This window comes from Tripterygium wilfordii, chromosome 23 (genome assembly GCF_013401445.1).
Source record: "Tripterygium wilfordii isolate XIE 37 chromosome 23, ASM1340144v1, whole genome shotgun sequence".
In the NCBI taxonomy this organism is placed as follows: Eukaryota; Viridiplantae; Streptophyta; class Magnoliopsida; order Celastrales; family Celastraceae; genus Tripterygium; species Tripterygium wilfordii.
In genome coordinates, this window is record NC_052254.1 from 9,742,940 (window position 1) to 9,757,318 (window position 14,379).

The following is a 14,379-nucleotide window of genomic DNA, read 5'->3' on the forward strand; positions in this document are numbered from 1 at the left end:
ATTGAGTAATGCTTGGTCAAGATGTAACCAAACAAGTTTAGGGTATGTAAAAGTACACAACTTCTACACTGTTATGGTAAAACACTTCATCGTGGCCCTCATGGGTTTCTACTGTGAAGATACCACAACAAGTGTACTTCAGGTCACATGGCCCATATACCTGTATGAAAACATAAAAAGGTTAGCAAGCAATATAAGCTTTTCTCTCTCTATTAGACCCAAGCCCATAATGGATGAGTGGGAGTATGTTGGAGATATGGGAATCATTAATGGGCTAGGCCCAAATTAATGGCTCAATAAATGACAACTTAATCCTATTTCAAATTTCAAATTTCAAATAGAATCCAAATACCAATTAAACTCTATCCTAAAAGGTCTCTATATCAAGACTGTTGGAGAGTTTTTGACGTACGCTTCTAAGAAGTACGTTAGCAGAAGAATTAGAGACTTCCAATTCTTGAAACAGAGAGAACAAACACTTGTGAGAAGTGTGCTTATCAAGCTAATCTGTTTTATTGTTTAGGATATTTGTGATGTGAAACCGGTGACCAATCGAGTATTGAATCACCATAACCTGAAAGTTCCTGACAGTTCACGCTACAAAAGGTATGTAAATTCCACTGCGTACTTAAGCTGTGAATTTCTACAATAAAGTCGATGCTCGAGAAAGAAATAGAATCTCTTATGAATCATCCAGAAAAGAAAATATGGCAATGTCCAACTAGAGTATGAAACTTGTTATAATTTGAAAAAATTTAGAGGGACACGAAAGAGGTTAGAAGCAGAAAAATGAAGTGATAGATGTTTGAGCTCAATCCATTTTGAGATGTTGTCCACGCTCTGGCCTAAGGCTCGCATGGTTTTGTCATTCAAGATACGTTTCAAGTGTTTAAGGTTGAATTCACACTTAATTATAAACTACATCGTCGACTTACCCCAAACTGATGAGACTTTTTACAAGTCTGACGAAACTACTGAGCCCAAAAGGGGTGTGACTAGGATCTCGTTTGACACCATTCATTCTTTATGGGTTTATTAAAGTGGATCCATTGTTAGATTAATCTGTACAAAGAAAGTAAGATTTTCAACTGATCAAGGAAATCCAATCAATTGAAATGCTGCTTCACTAAAATGATTGATTAATAATCATACATTCATACTACAACTGCATGTACATGAAAGCAATCAATGTCGTTCTAGATGCAAGAGTTTCAATTTGAAGTCCACCACATAGAGAGAGCCATAACTAGCCAGCAACATGCACACACAAATATATGTAAATTGTATAGCATCATGAGCAATCAGCCTTGAATTTTAGCAGAGTGACTGCTCATGATGTTATAACGTTAATTTGATGAAGCTCCATAATCATAATCGATAAGTATCAATTAAGCATGCGCGCTGCAATCAGAAAATCCAGTCTATCGGAATCCTCCACCGAAGGCCGGAGCCCAGTAATCTGCCCCATTGTCACTTCCAACTTGAAGTGTGCATGACACAGGAACCAAGCACAAGCCTCTACTCCTCAGGTCCTTTTTAGCTTCTTCATTAATAGAATCCTGAAAATTAAACCAACCATGAATGAAGGAGAGAGAGATTAAATCATAAACCCTAAATTAATTAGGCAAGAAATTTAATTAATACCTGTTCAGGAGCTCCAAGTTTCCTCTTCATGACGTTTTCATTCAACAGCTACACAAGGAAATAAATACCATCACCACAGCATTAATTAGCATTTTGACTGAATTATTAGAAACAACGTACATTCACAATTGTGAAACTCAATAATTCAATAATTTCTTTTTCTTAATAAATAGTGTTTCACACTTTCGCATCATATCAGAACTTTCGAACAAGCCCGCCCCTCGACTCTAGCAACAATTAATCCACTTTGGGCTGAAACTTACACGATTTTGTCCTCTCAGATTGAGCACCAACCCATACCAGTTTGGGCATAGAAAAACTGGTTGTTTTTAGTTAGGAAATTTGAGCTCAACTGTATCAGCGCCAACTATACCACCACACTTCCAAAGCCGTGTCTGTGACGACTTTGGGCTCAAACTTACACGGTTTTGTCTCCTAGGCTCAACATCAGCCCGTACTAGTTTGGACATAGGAAAATCGGTTGTTGCTAGTTAGGAGGTTTGAGCTCAATTATATCAACACTAACCATACCACCATGCTTCCAAAGCCGACGCCCGTGAAGGCTTTACTATATATATACCTCAGGACTCTTAGGTATCTGTCTAGGTAGCCCTTTCCGCCACGTTGCTTGGCCTAGGCCCATACCTAGACGTGGGGATGCACGCTCACAAGCGCATAGATGAGTTGCTTTGATACCAAATGAAACAAGTCCCCCTTCTCACTAGCAACAATTTATCCGTTTTGGGTCGAACTCCGCACGGCATTGTCCTCCCAGACTCAGCACCAATTCATACTAGTTTGAGCCTAGGAAAGTTGATTGCTACTAATTAGAATGTTTGGGCTCAGTTATATTCATCACTGAATTCCAACATCTAAGCGTCTCAAGCTTCCACGGACCATCACTACATGCCTTTAATAAAGAACAAAGATGTCGATTATTCACAACTTAAATTAGTCATTTTCATCATTTGAAGTAACAATATGTTTATGTGTGACCTAAAAGACTATAAAGCGGAAACCATAGGTTTTTTTTTTAATACTTCACAGCTTCTTCCTCTTTCTTTTTTCAAATCCAAGTCTCACCAATACACTTTTAAGGATGTAATGGATCCAATAAAGGCTAAGTTAATGTACATATATACATATATATATATACCTGACCAGGGTCTTCAGGAAATATACAATTCCTCTCCCCTTGAACCTAACAATAGATCATGTTACAATCAGTAATCAATTAATCACACATAATTATGTTAAATATTATTTATTATTAATTATGTACTCATCCACACATGCAAGAGAGAGAGAATGAGATTAAATTAAATTAAATATTTTGAATTCTTACTGAGTTTTGTTGGTGGTGGTGTCTCATAATATTATTATTATTTCCAGATGCACTACCCAAGTATGGTAAGCTAAGGGCCTGAAATAGAGAGAGATTCAATGAACTATAAAGAAAGGAATGTTAAAGGAGAATATTTTTGAGATGAGACTGCATATATATTATATATTAACAGTACTAGTACTGCATATACATATACATACATACATATATACATATACATACATACATATATATATATACATACATATATATATATATATGTATGTATAGTTCATGGTTGTTTGCAAAAATAAATAAATAAAACAAATTAATATCGTCACCTCAATTTGACTCTGAAGGAATCTGATATATCCAATAGCTTCTAACAAGACAGAGGCTGTATCAGTCTGCAAAAGAGATAAAAGACAGCACCCACAACACAACCCTCCAATATAAGTCCTTTTCTTTTTCATTCTTTGAAATAAATAATTTCAAGTCTCTTTAAAGAAAAAGATAAAGAAAAAACCCTTTACTCTATACTCCTAAAGCTTTTACATAGTAAGACTATATATAAGTTTGTAGAAGAAATGAATTTTTAATTGATCAATAATTAAGCTAGCTTAAACAAATTTTATACGTATAGTTTATAAGAATATATCCACCTTTCCAAATGGAGAAACTATCTGGTGAAGAGTTGTGATTCTGTCCCCTAATTTTTCTTTTCGCACCTGAGAAAAAAAAATTAAGAATTAGTTATTGATGTCAATTAGGGCAGGAATAACATATATATTTGGAAATTTATTTGAGATTAATTATATTTCTAATTTGTTTTCTTTAATTGAATTTTTTTTGCTCTATTATTGAAGAAAAAAATAGAATCACTAGGGTTCGAGAGATGTACAAATAAAAAAGACAAAATTGATCAATATCATTCTCTTTGGAGATATTTGTACACAATAATACCTTCAATGGAGATTGGGTTGAAGAAGGTTCAACCCTAGCTTTCTTAGCTGCCCCACTTGTTGCACTAGTGCTGTTACACTAAAAAGAAGAAACCATAGAATTAGTAAAGTTAACAAAAATAAATGAAAAATAAATAAATAAATTATGATCATTATGTGAATTCAGTAATAATTAGTACAAACTAATTTGACAATTAGTCTATATATGATAAATTATTATTAATTCCAAGTTTGATTTCTCACCTCAGAAGAAGATCGATCTGATGGCGGATGCCGTCGATCGAACTTTTTACTTGAAAAATCCAACATGTTATTTGTTGTAACACATGACTTGGGAGGTTTTGTTATTGCTTGAAAATATTCTGGATGATTTGCATGGCCATAGATTTCTTGTTTCACATCAACACTAGAGACCTTATGCAACAAGTCTTGGTCCTCCTCCCAAACCTCCAATTTCTTGTTATTAGCTAGAAAAAAATGATTCAAACTTGCCTTATCTTCTTCAGCCACTACTCCTTCCCTAAGATTAGTCATCACCACACACATCACAAAAATTAAACAATAATTAACCCTAAATAATTGGGCCAAAATTAATCAAAGCATGAAGTAGTAGAGAGAGAGAGAGAGAGAGAGAGACGTACAAGAGTAGTTGACTCCAAGACTGAGGAAGTTGTTGATGATGATCAAGCCAAGAGGGATTGATTGGAAGAAGTAGTGAAGAAGGGAAGAGATTAGGAGGTGGAAAATTATATGGAGGTGTTTGTGGAGTTTGTGGTGGCGGCCTCATGGTGTACAAGTTAGGGTTTTCTCCAGCTGCAGCCATATTCATTTGCTGCAATACACCTGGGTTCATGTCTCTCTCTCTATCTCTAATTCGAGTTCTATACTACTCTCTCAAGAGGGATTAAGTGGAGGAAACTCAAGTCATGTTGTTGAAAGAATTTAGATCATGGAGGTTTGAGAAACTTTCTCACCTTTGTCTCTTTCTTTCTTTCTTTCTTTCTTTCCTCTTCTTTCTTTATTATTATTATTACTTTGCTTTGCTTTCTTTTTTCTTTTTTCTAGTCCTTTGCTTTTTCTATGCTTTTGCTTTATCTTAAAGTGGGACAGGAAAAGGCAGTTCCTATTCTCATTATTTTTTAGATAATAATCAAGCGTCAATTAATAATTGAAATTTTGTGTGTGTGTGTATATATATGTCCTTTATCTGGAGCAATATGTGTGGTATGTGTGTTCAATTCTTATAGCTAAATTAGCCAATAATAATTATAATTATTTAATACATTATGGAGATTGACAATGGGTTTATTATCTTAGTAGTTAGAATCATGTTCCTTAATTTTATTCCTATAGTGTATATATAAAGGATTTTCTACATGTGCACCAACTATACACAAATTTTATACACTTGTTTTTCAATCATAGGTGCAATGGGAACCACAACAAATACGATAGTTGTCCTGGCACTAGAAGCTTCATCTTCTTCACGCTTAAGTCTTTCACACTTCTTCGTCCTCGCGCTTGGGTCTTTCTATAACCTTCATTCTCGCACTTGAGTCCTTCATGAAATTGGTCAGCTTCGTCTTCACACCTGCTTCTAAACTCTAAGCAGAAGAGAATCGCATTCGATGCTCAATTTAACCTAAAAACAAATGGAGGGAGAGTTATCATTTTAGCTTCTTGATTACAATCCCTCTCCTTCCATCGCGGCTCATAGTCCAATTCAGGGGCCCTAGATCCCATGCATATATAATATACCAAAAACGGCATGTAGCCCATCAGTTTGGTAGCCCATGGGAGTCCACCAGATTTATTCCATTGATTTAATCAATGAAATAATTTTATTTCCACTCTTTTATCCCATAATTCATTGTCCAAAATTTATTGTTTTAACATAGATTCTATTATTTTTTAAAGGATAATATATAATTCATTGTTTTAGTTCTGAATTCATTGTTTTTGAAAATTTCATTGAAAAAAATAATGGAATTAAGAAATTCCATTGAAAAAAAAATGGAATTGAGATTTACCCGATAAAACTCATTGTCAATGGATCTTTTTAGAAATAGCTTTATGCGTTGATTCTGAATATGTAATTTTTTAAAAAAAATCTAACATGTATTTTAAGAGTTAAAATGTTTTAAAATTTCATTTAAAATACTCGGGCTCCCATGGACCATCACTATATGGGCTACCTAGCACTTGTTGATAATTGTTTGATGGGTATTAATTAATTAATTATCTTCTTTTTGTACTGATTTAGTTGAGCATTAATAGAAATTAAAATATTTAATTTATCAGCTAACTAAATAAATTATTCTTATTTCTTTTTTTAATGCAAACCAATATATATAGGCATAATATTTCTCTCAAAAAATAACATTGTTTTTTGGAACGTATATTTATTCTCTAGTCCTATCACTCGGGCACAGCCCTGCTTTTCTTACATCATATTTGTCCTTTGTTCCCTTCTAAAGTACCATACAATTTATTTGGAATTTCTCAAATTACTTGATAAGTTTACAATCAAATATTTGTAATAAAATCAAATATTTTAACCAAACCGTTGATAGATTAACTTTTATGCCTGTCTTAAATTAATTAAGACCTACGCATCAATCGAAGTTAATTGTTTTTTTTTTAAACGGAGTAGGGGGATTCTAACCCTGATCACCAAGGTGATGCACATCATCTTTACCACTTCAATTAATGTCTTCGGTGTTCAATCTAAGTTATCTAGTTGAAATTTCCAAGAACATTTTTTACAATTTTTTTTTTCAAAATGAATAAGATAATAATATAGAGCTGAATTTGTTCGATCTTGGTAAAATTGAGGGTTTCATTAATTAATTAATTAATTAATTATTCCAAGACAAACATTCCCTGAACATACATCGCATTTTAATGTTAGAAACAAACAAACAAAGAAACCCTTGAATCCCGAGCTCTAACACTATTATAGCTAAAATTAAAAGAAAAAAGAAAACGGAAATTGTTTTGTCAAAAGGGGTCATGAGAATATGGAATGTCTGTCCGTACTCACAAATCTTTGTCGGGGACTCTTGTCTTTTTCCCCATCATCCCCTTTTTTTATTTCATTTTTTTTTACTTATACAACAACAATAACCAAAAGTTTTTTCTCTTGTCCTCACATTCTCTCTCTATATTCTTCTCTCTCCTCATTAATTTTACATGTTTTGCTTATTCATTACACATTCGGACATTATACACACAAATACTAGTACAAAAAAAGTAGTTTGATTAGTTAGTAGTTATTCTGCTGGTTTTAAAAAATTGGGAATCAATGGAAAAATTTTCTTAAGATATAACATATTTAGTAGTTTTTTTTTAATAATATGGGAACTTGCAACAACTATCATTCGGATGTGTACTGGATAAACTCATGAATTTGTACTATAACTAATAAATCATGTGAGTCAGATAAGCACGTGATAATTCTATATACGAGTTCGGTAAGAATTAAATCCACGGCCTCCAACGAGGGAATGTCGATTCTTATTTTCTAATATATTTAATAGTTTAATTAATTATTCTACCGGTTTATGAATCTATATATTAAAATTAGTGACGTGGTTGATCATTCCATATGAGTGTCTCGTTTTTTTATTACTCGCACGATTGTTGGTTGAGCAGTGAGGATCGTTCATCAACTCGTGTGTCGTATGGGTGAGTGTTGAGGCCTGAGTTGAGGGAGATGAGCGGGAGGAGGGAACTTGTTTTTTCATGAGTTTGATATTCGAAATGATTTTTGACTGAACTATTGGACTAACGAGTTGAGTATAATTTTTTTAATTGTGGTTCTTTCGGCCTGACTCCCAAAGCCCTAGCTTGGGCTGCTATGGGGACAAGCCGATCCAGATTAAAACCACTTATATTTTATATTTATCATTATTTGAAAATTAAAAAAGAAAAATTGATTTGGTGTGTACCAATTGGTTGTCCGGTGCCCCCAATTCATACCAAACAACACTATTTTGGGCTCAAGCTAGTATATATATAATTAAATACTTGCAAGCAAATCATTGTCGGCTAATTTGTTGCGCTTATATAATATTAGCCCTCAAGTCAGCAACGTTGTGGAATTCAAGTTACAAATGTTGGTATTGTTCAAAACAAAATCTTGTAAACAATGACACACACAACAACTCACCGTTGAAATGGGTACAATTTTCTTAATATTTTTAGTTCCTCCATTATTATACTTCACAATCCAATTAATCCATAATTAATTCCAATATTAATTGAAAGAGACATCTTTGAAATTAAGGAGCCTTGGCCTTCTTTTTTTCTTTATTTGAATATTAATTTCCATAAAAAAAAAGAGTGTGTATTTTGTTCTAACTTGTTCATGTCATGCTTCATCATTGGATTCCTCGTCACATGTCTTAGCCAGTGTTCCTATATCAATTCATATTATATTCCTCATTCGCTTATTTGGTAGAGCTTATAAGCTTGGGCCATACGTTCTAGTAGATACTCAAGATAAACTAGTTTATAAGTTAGTTTACAAGCTCCTCTTAAGTTTCTAAATTGAAACTTATTTTAGAGTTTTTGTTTTTTTTATTTTCTCTTTTTTTGTTTCCCCTTTTATTTTATCGAGAGAACATTATAAATAATATTATAAACTTTCTAAAATATTAATATTAGTTGTGTTTATATAAAAATATGTTATAATTTATAAGTTTAAACTTTAACTTAAATAAAAATAAAAAAATTATCATAAAATAACAAACTAGTAAAATAATTTATACTGTTTTCATTTTTTTGTGTAGTTTTTATTCTCTCTTTTAAACTAAACTTAAATAGATTTTTTCATAATTTATAAACTAGTATAAGCTATGAGTTTCAATTGACATATGACAATTTATTTCACAGCTATAAACTAACTTATTTTTTTACAGCTTATACTTGATCTATCAAACAGAGCCATGATCCCATTACCGGTTATTAATTTATACATATTAAGTCATACTCTAAAACCCTAATCTTATTTCCTGTTTTAAACTCTTCAAGGGTGATTGAATAGGAATTAGTAAAAATAAATAAAAATCATTCAAGCGAGAAGAGTCAAGTTCGACACTCTATATTTAAAACAATGTATATGATTAAGAGACTTAGGAATGGTAAATAAATTATTTCTATACTTACATCTTGAGCATGAAGTGTATCTTTATATAGGAAAAAAGACAAGAAAACTTTAGGGTCTGTTTGGTATCACTTTTGTTTCTTATTTTTTGTTTTAGTTTTCTAAAAATAGAAAATAAAAACAAAAAATATAGTTTGTTTGTATTTTCTGTTTTGGTTTTTATGAAAACCAAAACAGGTTTTCAAAATTTTTGAAAACAAGAAAAAAAAGTTTTTAAAAGTTTTGGAAACATAACTAGTTACACTTATTATAGATTGCACTTTCTTTAAGATTTCAGATTACAAATTACATAGAGATATGAAGACAATGATCAAATATACTTTGGGTTATTGTTTTATTTCTTATCTTTTTTTCTTTCTGCTAATGTTTTCAATGGTGAAACATGGCAAAGACTGCAGTTATAAAAAATATAGTGGTGTGGATATATTCCATTATTATGAAAATAAAAGCATAAACACACTTTTTTTTTCTCAGTTTTATGCTTTCAGTTTTTGTTTTCAGTTTTAAGTGTTCAACCAAACAAGTTTCAATTTTATGTTTTCATTTTATGTTTTATGTTTTTGTTTTTTATTTTTGTTTTTAAAATTTTTGGAAGTGATATCAAACATAACCTTAATTAAATCATTTCACGGACTGTCATTTTAAATTTTAACTGCTTGAAATGCGAATGAATTTATGTTTTTTTTTAAAAAAATTACCACTAAGAAATATACTTCTCATTGAAATCAAACCTTGGGCACACATATGCCAAGCCCAGCGCCAACCGAGTCACCTCTCGTTGGTGATTGAATTTACATTTCTTTTATTCATTGAAGGAAGGAATAATATATACAATATATAAACTAATTTAGCTCCTAAATTAAAGCATATACAATATACGTGGTCATTGTCATTGTCATTTTACACTCAGAACGTAAATAGGAAAGAGAATAATAAAATTTGGCTTCTAGGAGATCTCAAATTTTGTGTATCAATCAACTTCATATTCCTTAACACTCCCCTTCAACTTTGGAATGTATGTTGATAATTCCTAACTTGTCAAGTATAGTTGAGAATTGGAAAGAACTCAATGGCTTTGTAAAAATATCGATTGGCTGATGTGATAAGGATATGAATATTTTTTTGTATGATGTGACAATCAATTTCTATCTGTTTCGATTGTTTATGAAAAATTGGGTTTGAAGCAATATGGAGTGCTGCTTGATTGTCACAATATAGATTGTCAAGATATGAATGCTTCACACCCAAATCTTGTAGAATTTATTTCAACCAAGTAATTTCACACTATAGTTTGCTTCTTGGTTTTCTAGAAAATTAATGAGTTGCTAAAAAGTATGCAGTACTCAATAAAAAATCATCAAATATCAAAACATCTAGCCCAATCTGTATCACAAAAATCATTTAACTAAATTGGACTAGTTGTAGGAAGAAAAAAAATCCCTCAACCTGGAGTTTGTTTTACATAACATAAGACACGATAAGTTGCCTCCAAATGTGGAACTCGTGGTTTGTCAATAAATTGACTTAGAACATGGACCGCATATGCCAAGTCAGGTTTCGTGATAGTTAAATAAATTAACCGACCAACAAGTCTTTGATATGATAAAGGGTCACTAATATGGTCACCATCAAATCTAATAAGAGACAAGTTGTGCTCCATGGGAAAAGAAGCTGGTTTTGCACCAAGATATCTAGCATCTTCAAGGATTTTGAGAGCATATTTTCGTTGTGAAAGAGCAATGCCTTCGTTGGTTCAAGCAACTTTTACGCCTATGAAATACTTCAATTGTCCAATATCTTTTAATTTAAAACGATCTTTTAGGAATAATTTAGTGTTTCGATGTCCTGTAGATTGTTTCTAACTAGAATAACATCATCTACATTTATGAAGAGAGCGGTGAATTTACCATCGTGGGATTGGACGAATAAGGAATAATCAACCTTTGATTGTTTGAAGTTGGCTTTCTTGAAAGCGGTTGAGAGTTTTATAAACCCATGATGGGAAGCTTTTTTGAAACCATACAATGATTTTTGGAGTTTACAAACCAATGTCTCCCTCTTTTGTCTGAAAGCAAGAGGTAAAGAGATGTAGACATTTTCATCAAGATCTCCATGTAGGAAGGCATTATTGACATCAAGTAGGTGAAGATACTAATGATGAGTTGAGACCACATCAAGATCATTTATAATAGAAAATAAATGAATACGAATATGAATTTAAAAATAAAAATACATCCTGCCCTTCACATGTGAAGATGAACCAACTTCAAGGTTTTTCTCATTTTTAGGCTTAGACTTGTCTTGGTAATCTATCCGACCAAAGAAAAGGGAGTTAAATCCAACCTAAAAAATTTTAGTTATGCTTCTAACCAATTAACAATTAATGAAGTTAATATTTAGGTTAAAAAATGTCTTGAAAGTGAAGAATTACTTCAGTGCCCAACAAGTAAGCCTATTGCGGAATGTCCAAAAGGATCAGTTTGCCAACCAATCCTTGGAGTCACACCAAACTTTTTCTTGGATAAACCGATGGCCAAGAGTTATTTGATCTATCATGTCAATGCCATGTGTCTTTGCCTTATTATGCATGCACATACCGCCTATAGAGGGATGAATTTTACAATTAAGAATTTGTTGCTGGAGGCCACCAACAGTCCTGTAAAATCTAGGAGAGCAACGTAAGAAGACCTTGAGGCCTAGGAGTGATGTACGTCTGAAAGGACTCTAATGATCAAGTTAGATGGTGCTTTCCAAGTGTTTTTGGTAAGATCAAAGGTATTAAAAAGAGTTACTAGTTTTTGAGTCTTTTTCTTGGTAGGGGAATCCATTTTCCTGTTAAAGGAGAAGTTGTTATATTCTCAGTTTACACAAAAAGGATGGCGTGGACCCTCTCTACGTCGTCCACCTTGTCCCCATGTGGATAGCATATCCTTCGAGAGTAAATCTCGATTGAGACATGGTGACAGACTTGTGTTAGACTTCAGTCGTTGAAATGAAAATAAGACTTGGGAGTATTCCTAAAATAACATTTTTTTCTATAACAAGATTGGTGCTACTCTCAAGAATATTAGAGACATGTCCTAACAAGGACCTCATGGACTGCCTAGTATGAGACGATCATTGGACGAATACTCTCTTTGATGGTTTGTCGAATGCTGAAGGAGATTATATGTCTTCTGGTAGAGAGGATCTGGTAGAATGAACGTTACTTGATTTGACTTGATAGATTGTCAGAGTTTTCTTACCTTGGCCGGGCAGAGGGTAAATATGTTTATACTATGGTAATGAAGATTTGGCTAAGATCTTGAGGTGATGTGCCTATGTTGGATCGTGGGTCTTTGGGGCCTAACGTTATAACTAAATGAGTTAGGCCACAATGTGCTTGGTCAAGAAAGCCTGGACGATTTTTTGCCAGTACAATTTGTCCCCCTACTCTCTAAGTTAAATTTCATTTAGTTTAGAGAGTTGTTATTCATATTCATGCAACTCAATTTTGCTGGGATAATTACCCATGAAGGCCGGGATGTGTAATGTCAAATATCAACATATACTACGGATGACCAGATCATGTTATGGTAGCTATCAGATTGTATGCTGGTAGGATCAAGATGTGTAACGGTGATAGACATAATGTGTATTGATGCAACTGGGATACGGGCCAGTGATAGCAAGAATGTGTGCTAACACGATTGAGATATGTATCGGTAGTAGTCAAAATGTGTACTGGCCTCACAGGGATGTTTACCAATGATGGCCAGAATGTGTAGTGGTGCAATCAGGATATGTACTGGTGTCAACCAGAATGGCTCTAGAGAGAGGGTGGTCTTAAGGATTGTCAAAATGGGTAGCCAAAAATTATATAATTGAACTTGCCATGTGTCATAGCGGAGAGATTTCTTTGCGACTCAATGTCAGAGAAAAGAATGTTCTTGGCATTTTTGGAGGCGCGTGGCAATGACGTGAGTGGAAGACGTTTCATTTTTCAAAATGTATTAAGTTCCTTGCTATTTATCGTTTGAAGGTTAGGGCATGATTTGTGTTTTTGTCATTAGCAAGTGTTGATTTTCTTTTTTCAGAGGTCAATCTTCGAGTTTTGTTTTTGCCTTTTATTCCTTTTCTTTCTTTCATATATAGTAATGAATTCAGAAGGTAACGACTTTTATTCTGACTCTAGTAGAGGATGTCGTGGAGAGTTGAAGAATGGTATGACATTGGTCATCTCTGTCGTACTAATCCTTCAAATTTGTTGTCCGTGGTCGGAAATCCATGTTCTTAGTTGAGGGATGATGGTTTGGAAAGACTATGTAGGGATTATGGTATCCCATTTTCTATGGAGATCAGACTCCCAAAGTGGCGCGAGAGAGTTGATTGGGACGTCTTTGGGTGAACCACCTCTTATGAAATCTAGTTTGTAGTGGGGTTTCTATTTCCTATGCCTAATTTGATGGCAGTGGCGTTTAGGCATTTTGACATTGCTCATAGTAGTTGATACAAAATGCGATATGATTATTTTTGGCGGAGAAGTACGATGTGGAGTTTAGTCTTCACAACTTGGTGGCCTGGTATAGGCTTGTGGAGCATAATGTCGAGAAAGAGAGATAATTGTTTTCATATTAGGCATCGTTGCACTTAATAGTTGGCTTTCAAAAGAAGTCCGTGACGAGAAGTATAGGTACTTCTTTGCTAATGGGGCTTTGGTGTTTGATAGTGTGTCTTGGATACCATCGGCATATAGGGAAATGAGTGAGTGGTCTAATTTCCTTTATAGTGATTACTGACTTTGAGACGTTTGATTTTGAGTTGAAATACTGTCAATAAAGAATCTTAGATCGAGTGGTCTGTGGATGTATATCGAGGAGTTGTACGGTGATACTTTCGCTTTGCTAAACGATGCTTGTTATCCTGATAGGATTGCTCACGTGCAATCAAATTGATATACCATATAGTTTTAACAATTCTCTTTATACGCTTGAGATAAATCTCCTGACTTCACCATCAAAGTACTTTCAGCCCACAATCAACGCTTGTTCATCTTGTTTGTTTATTTTGTTGGATCCTGTGTACCAAGGAACCTATATTTCGAGACTAAAAAAATATACCCATTAGCGACGTTCACGCAGATAAATATATATATATGATATGAAATAGAACATGATCAAAATTTCTTTTGAGAAGCTGTCGCAATCGGGGTCACGACGCGGACCGGCGTGGGAGGATGAAAAATGTTTAGAGTCGCCACCAATTGATCTAAGGTGCAATTGGACACTATAAAGACCTGCGAA

The 14,379-nt window shown here is 33.5% G+C and overlaps 1 protein-coding gene across 1 annotated transcript; it reads right to left on the bottom strand.

Annotated features, from left to right (window-relative positions):
* Positions 1–1,081: 1,081 nt before the first annotated feature.
* On the bottom strand, positions 1,082–4,924 carry LOC119993027 (transcription factor bHLH68-like). The gene is made up of 9 exons (XM_038839919.1): positions 4,572–4,924; positions 4,174–4,450; positions 3,932–4,009; positions 3,631–3,696; positions 3,310–3,375; positions 2,990–3,067; positions 2,801–2,845; positions 1,645–1,692; positions 1,082–1,559 (listed from the first exon to the last, which is right to left on the bottom strand). The coding sequence occupies exons 1-9, from the start codon at positions 4,781–4,783 to the stop codon at positions 1,422–1,424; spliced, it is 1,008 nt and encodes a 335-aa protein (XP_038695847.1). The 5' UTR covers positions 4,784–4,924; the 3' UTR covers positions 1,082–1,421.
* Between the last annotated feature and the right edge of the window lie 9,455 nt (positions 4,925–14,379).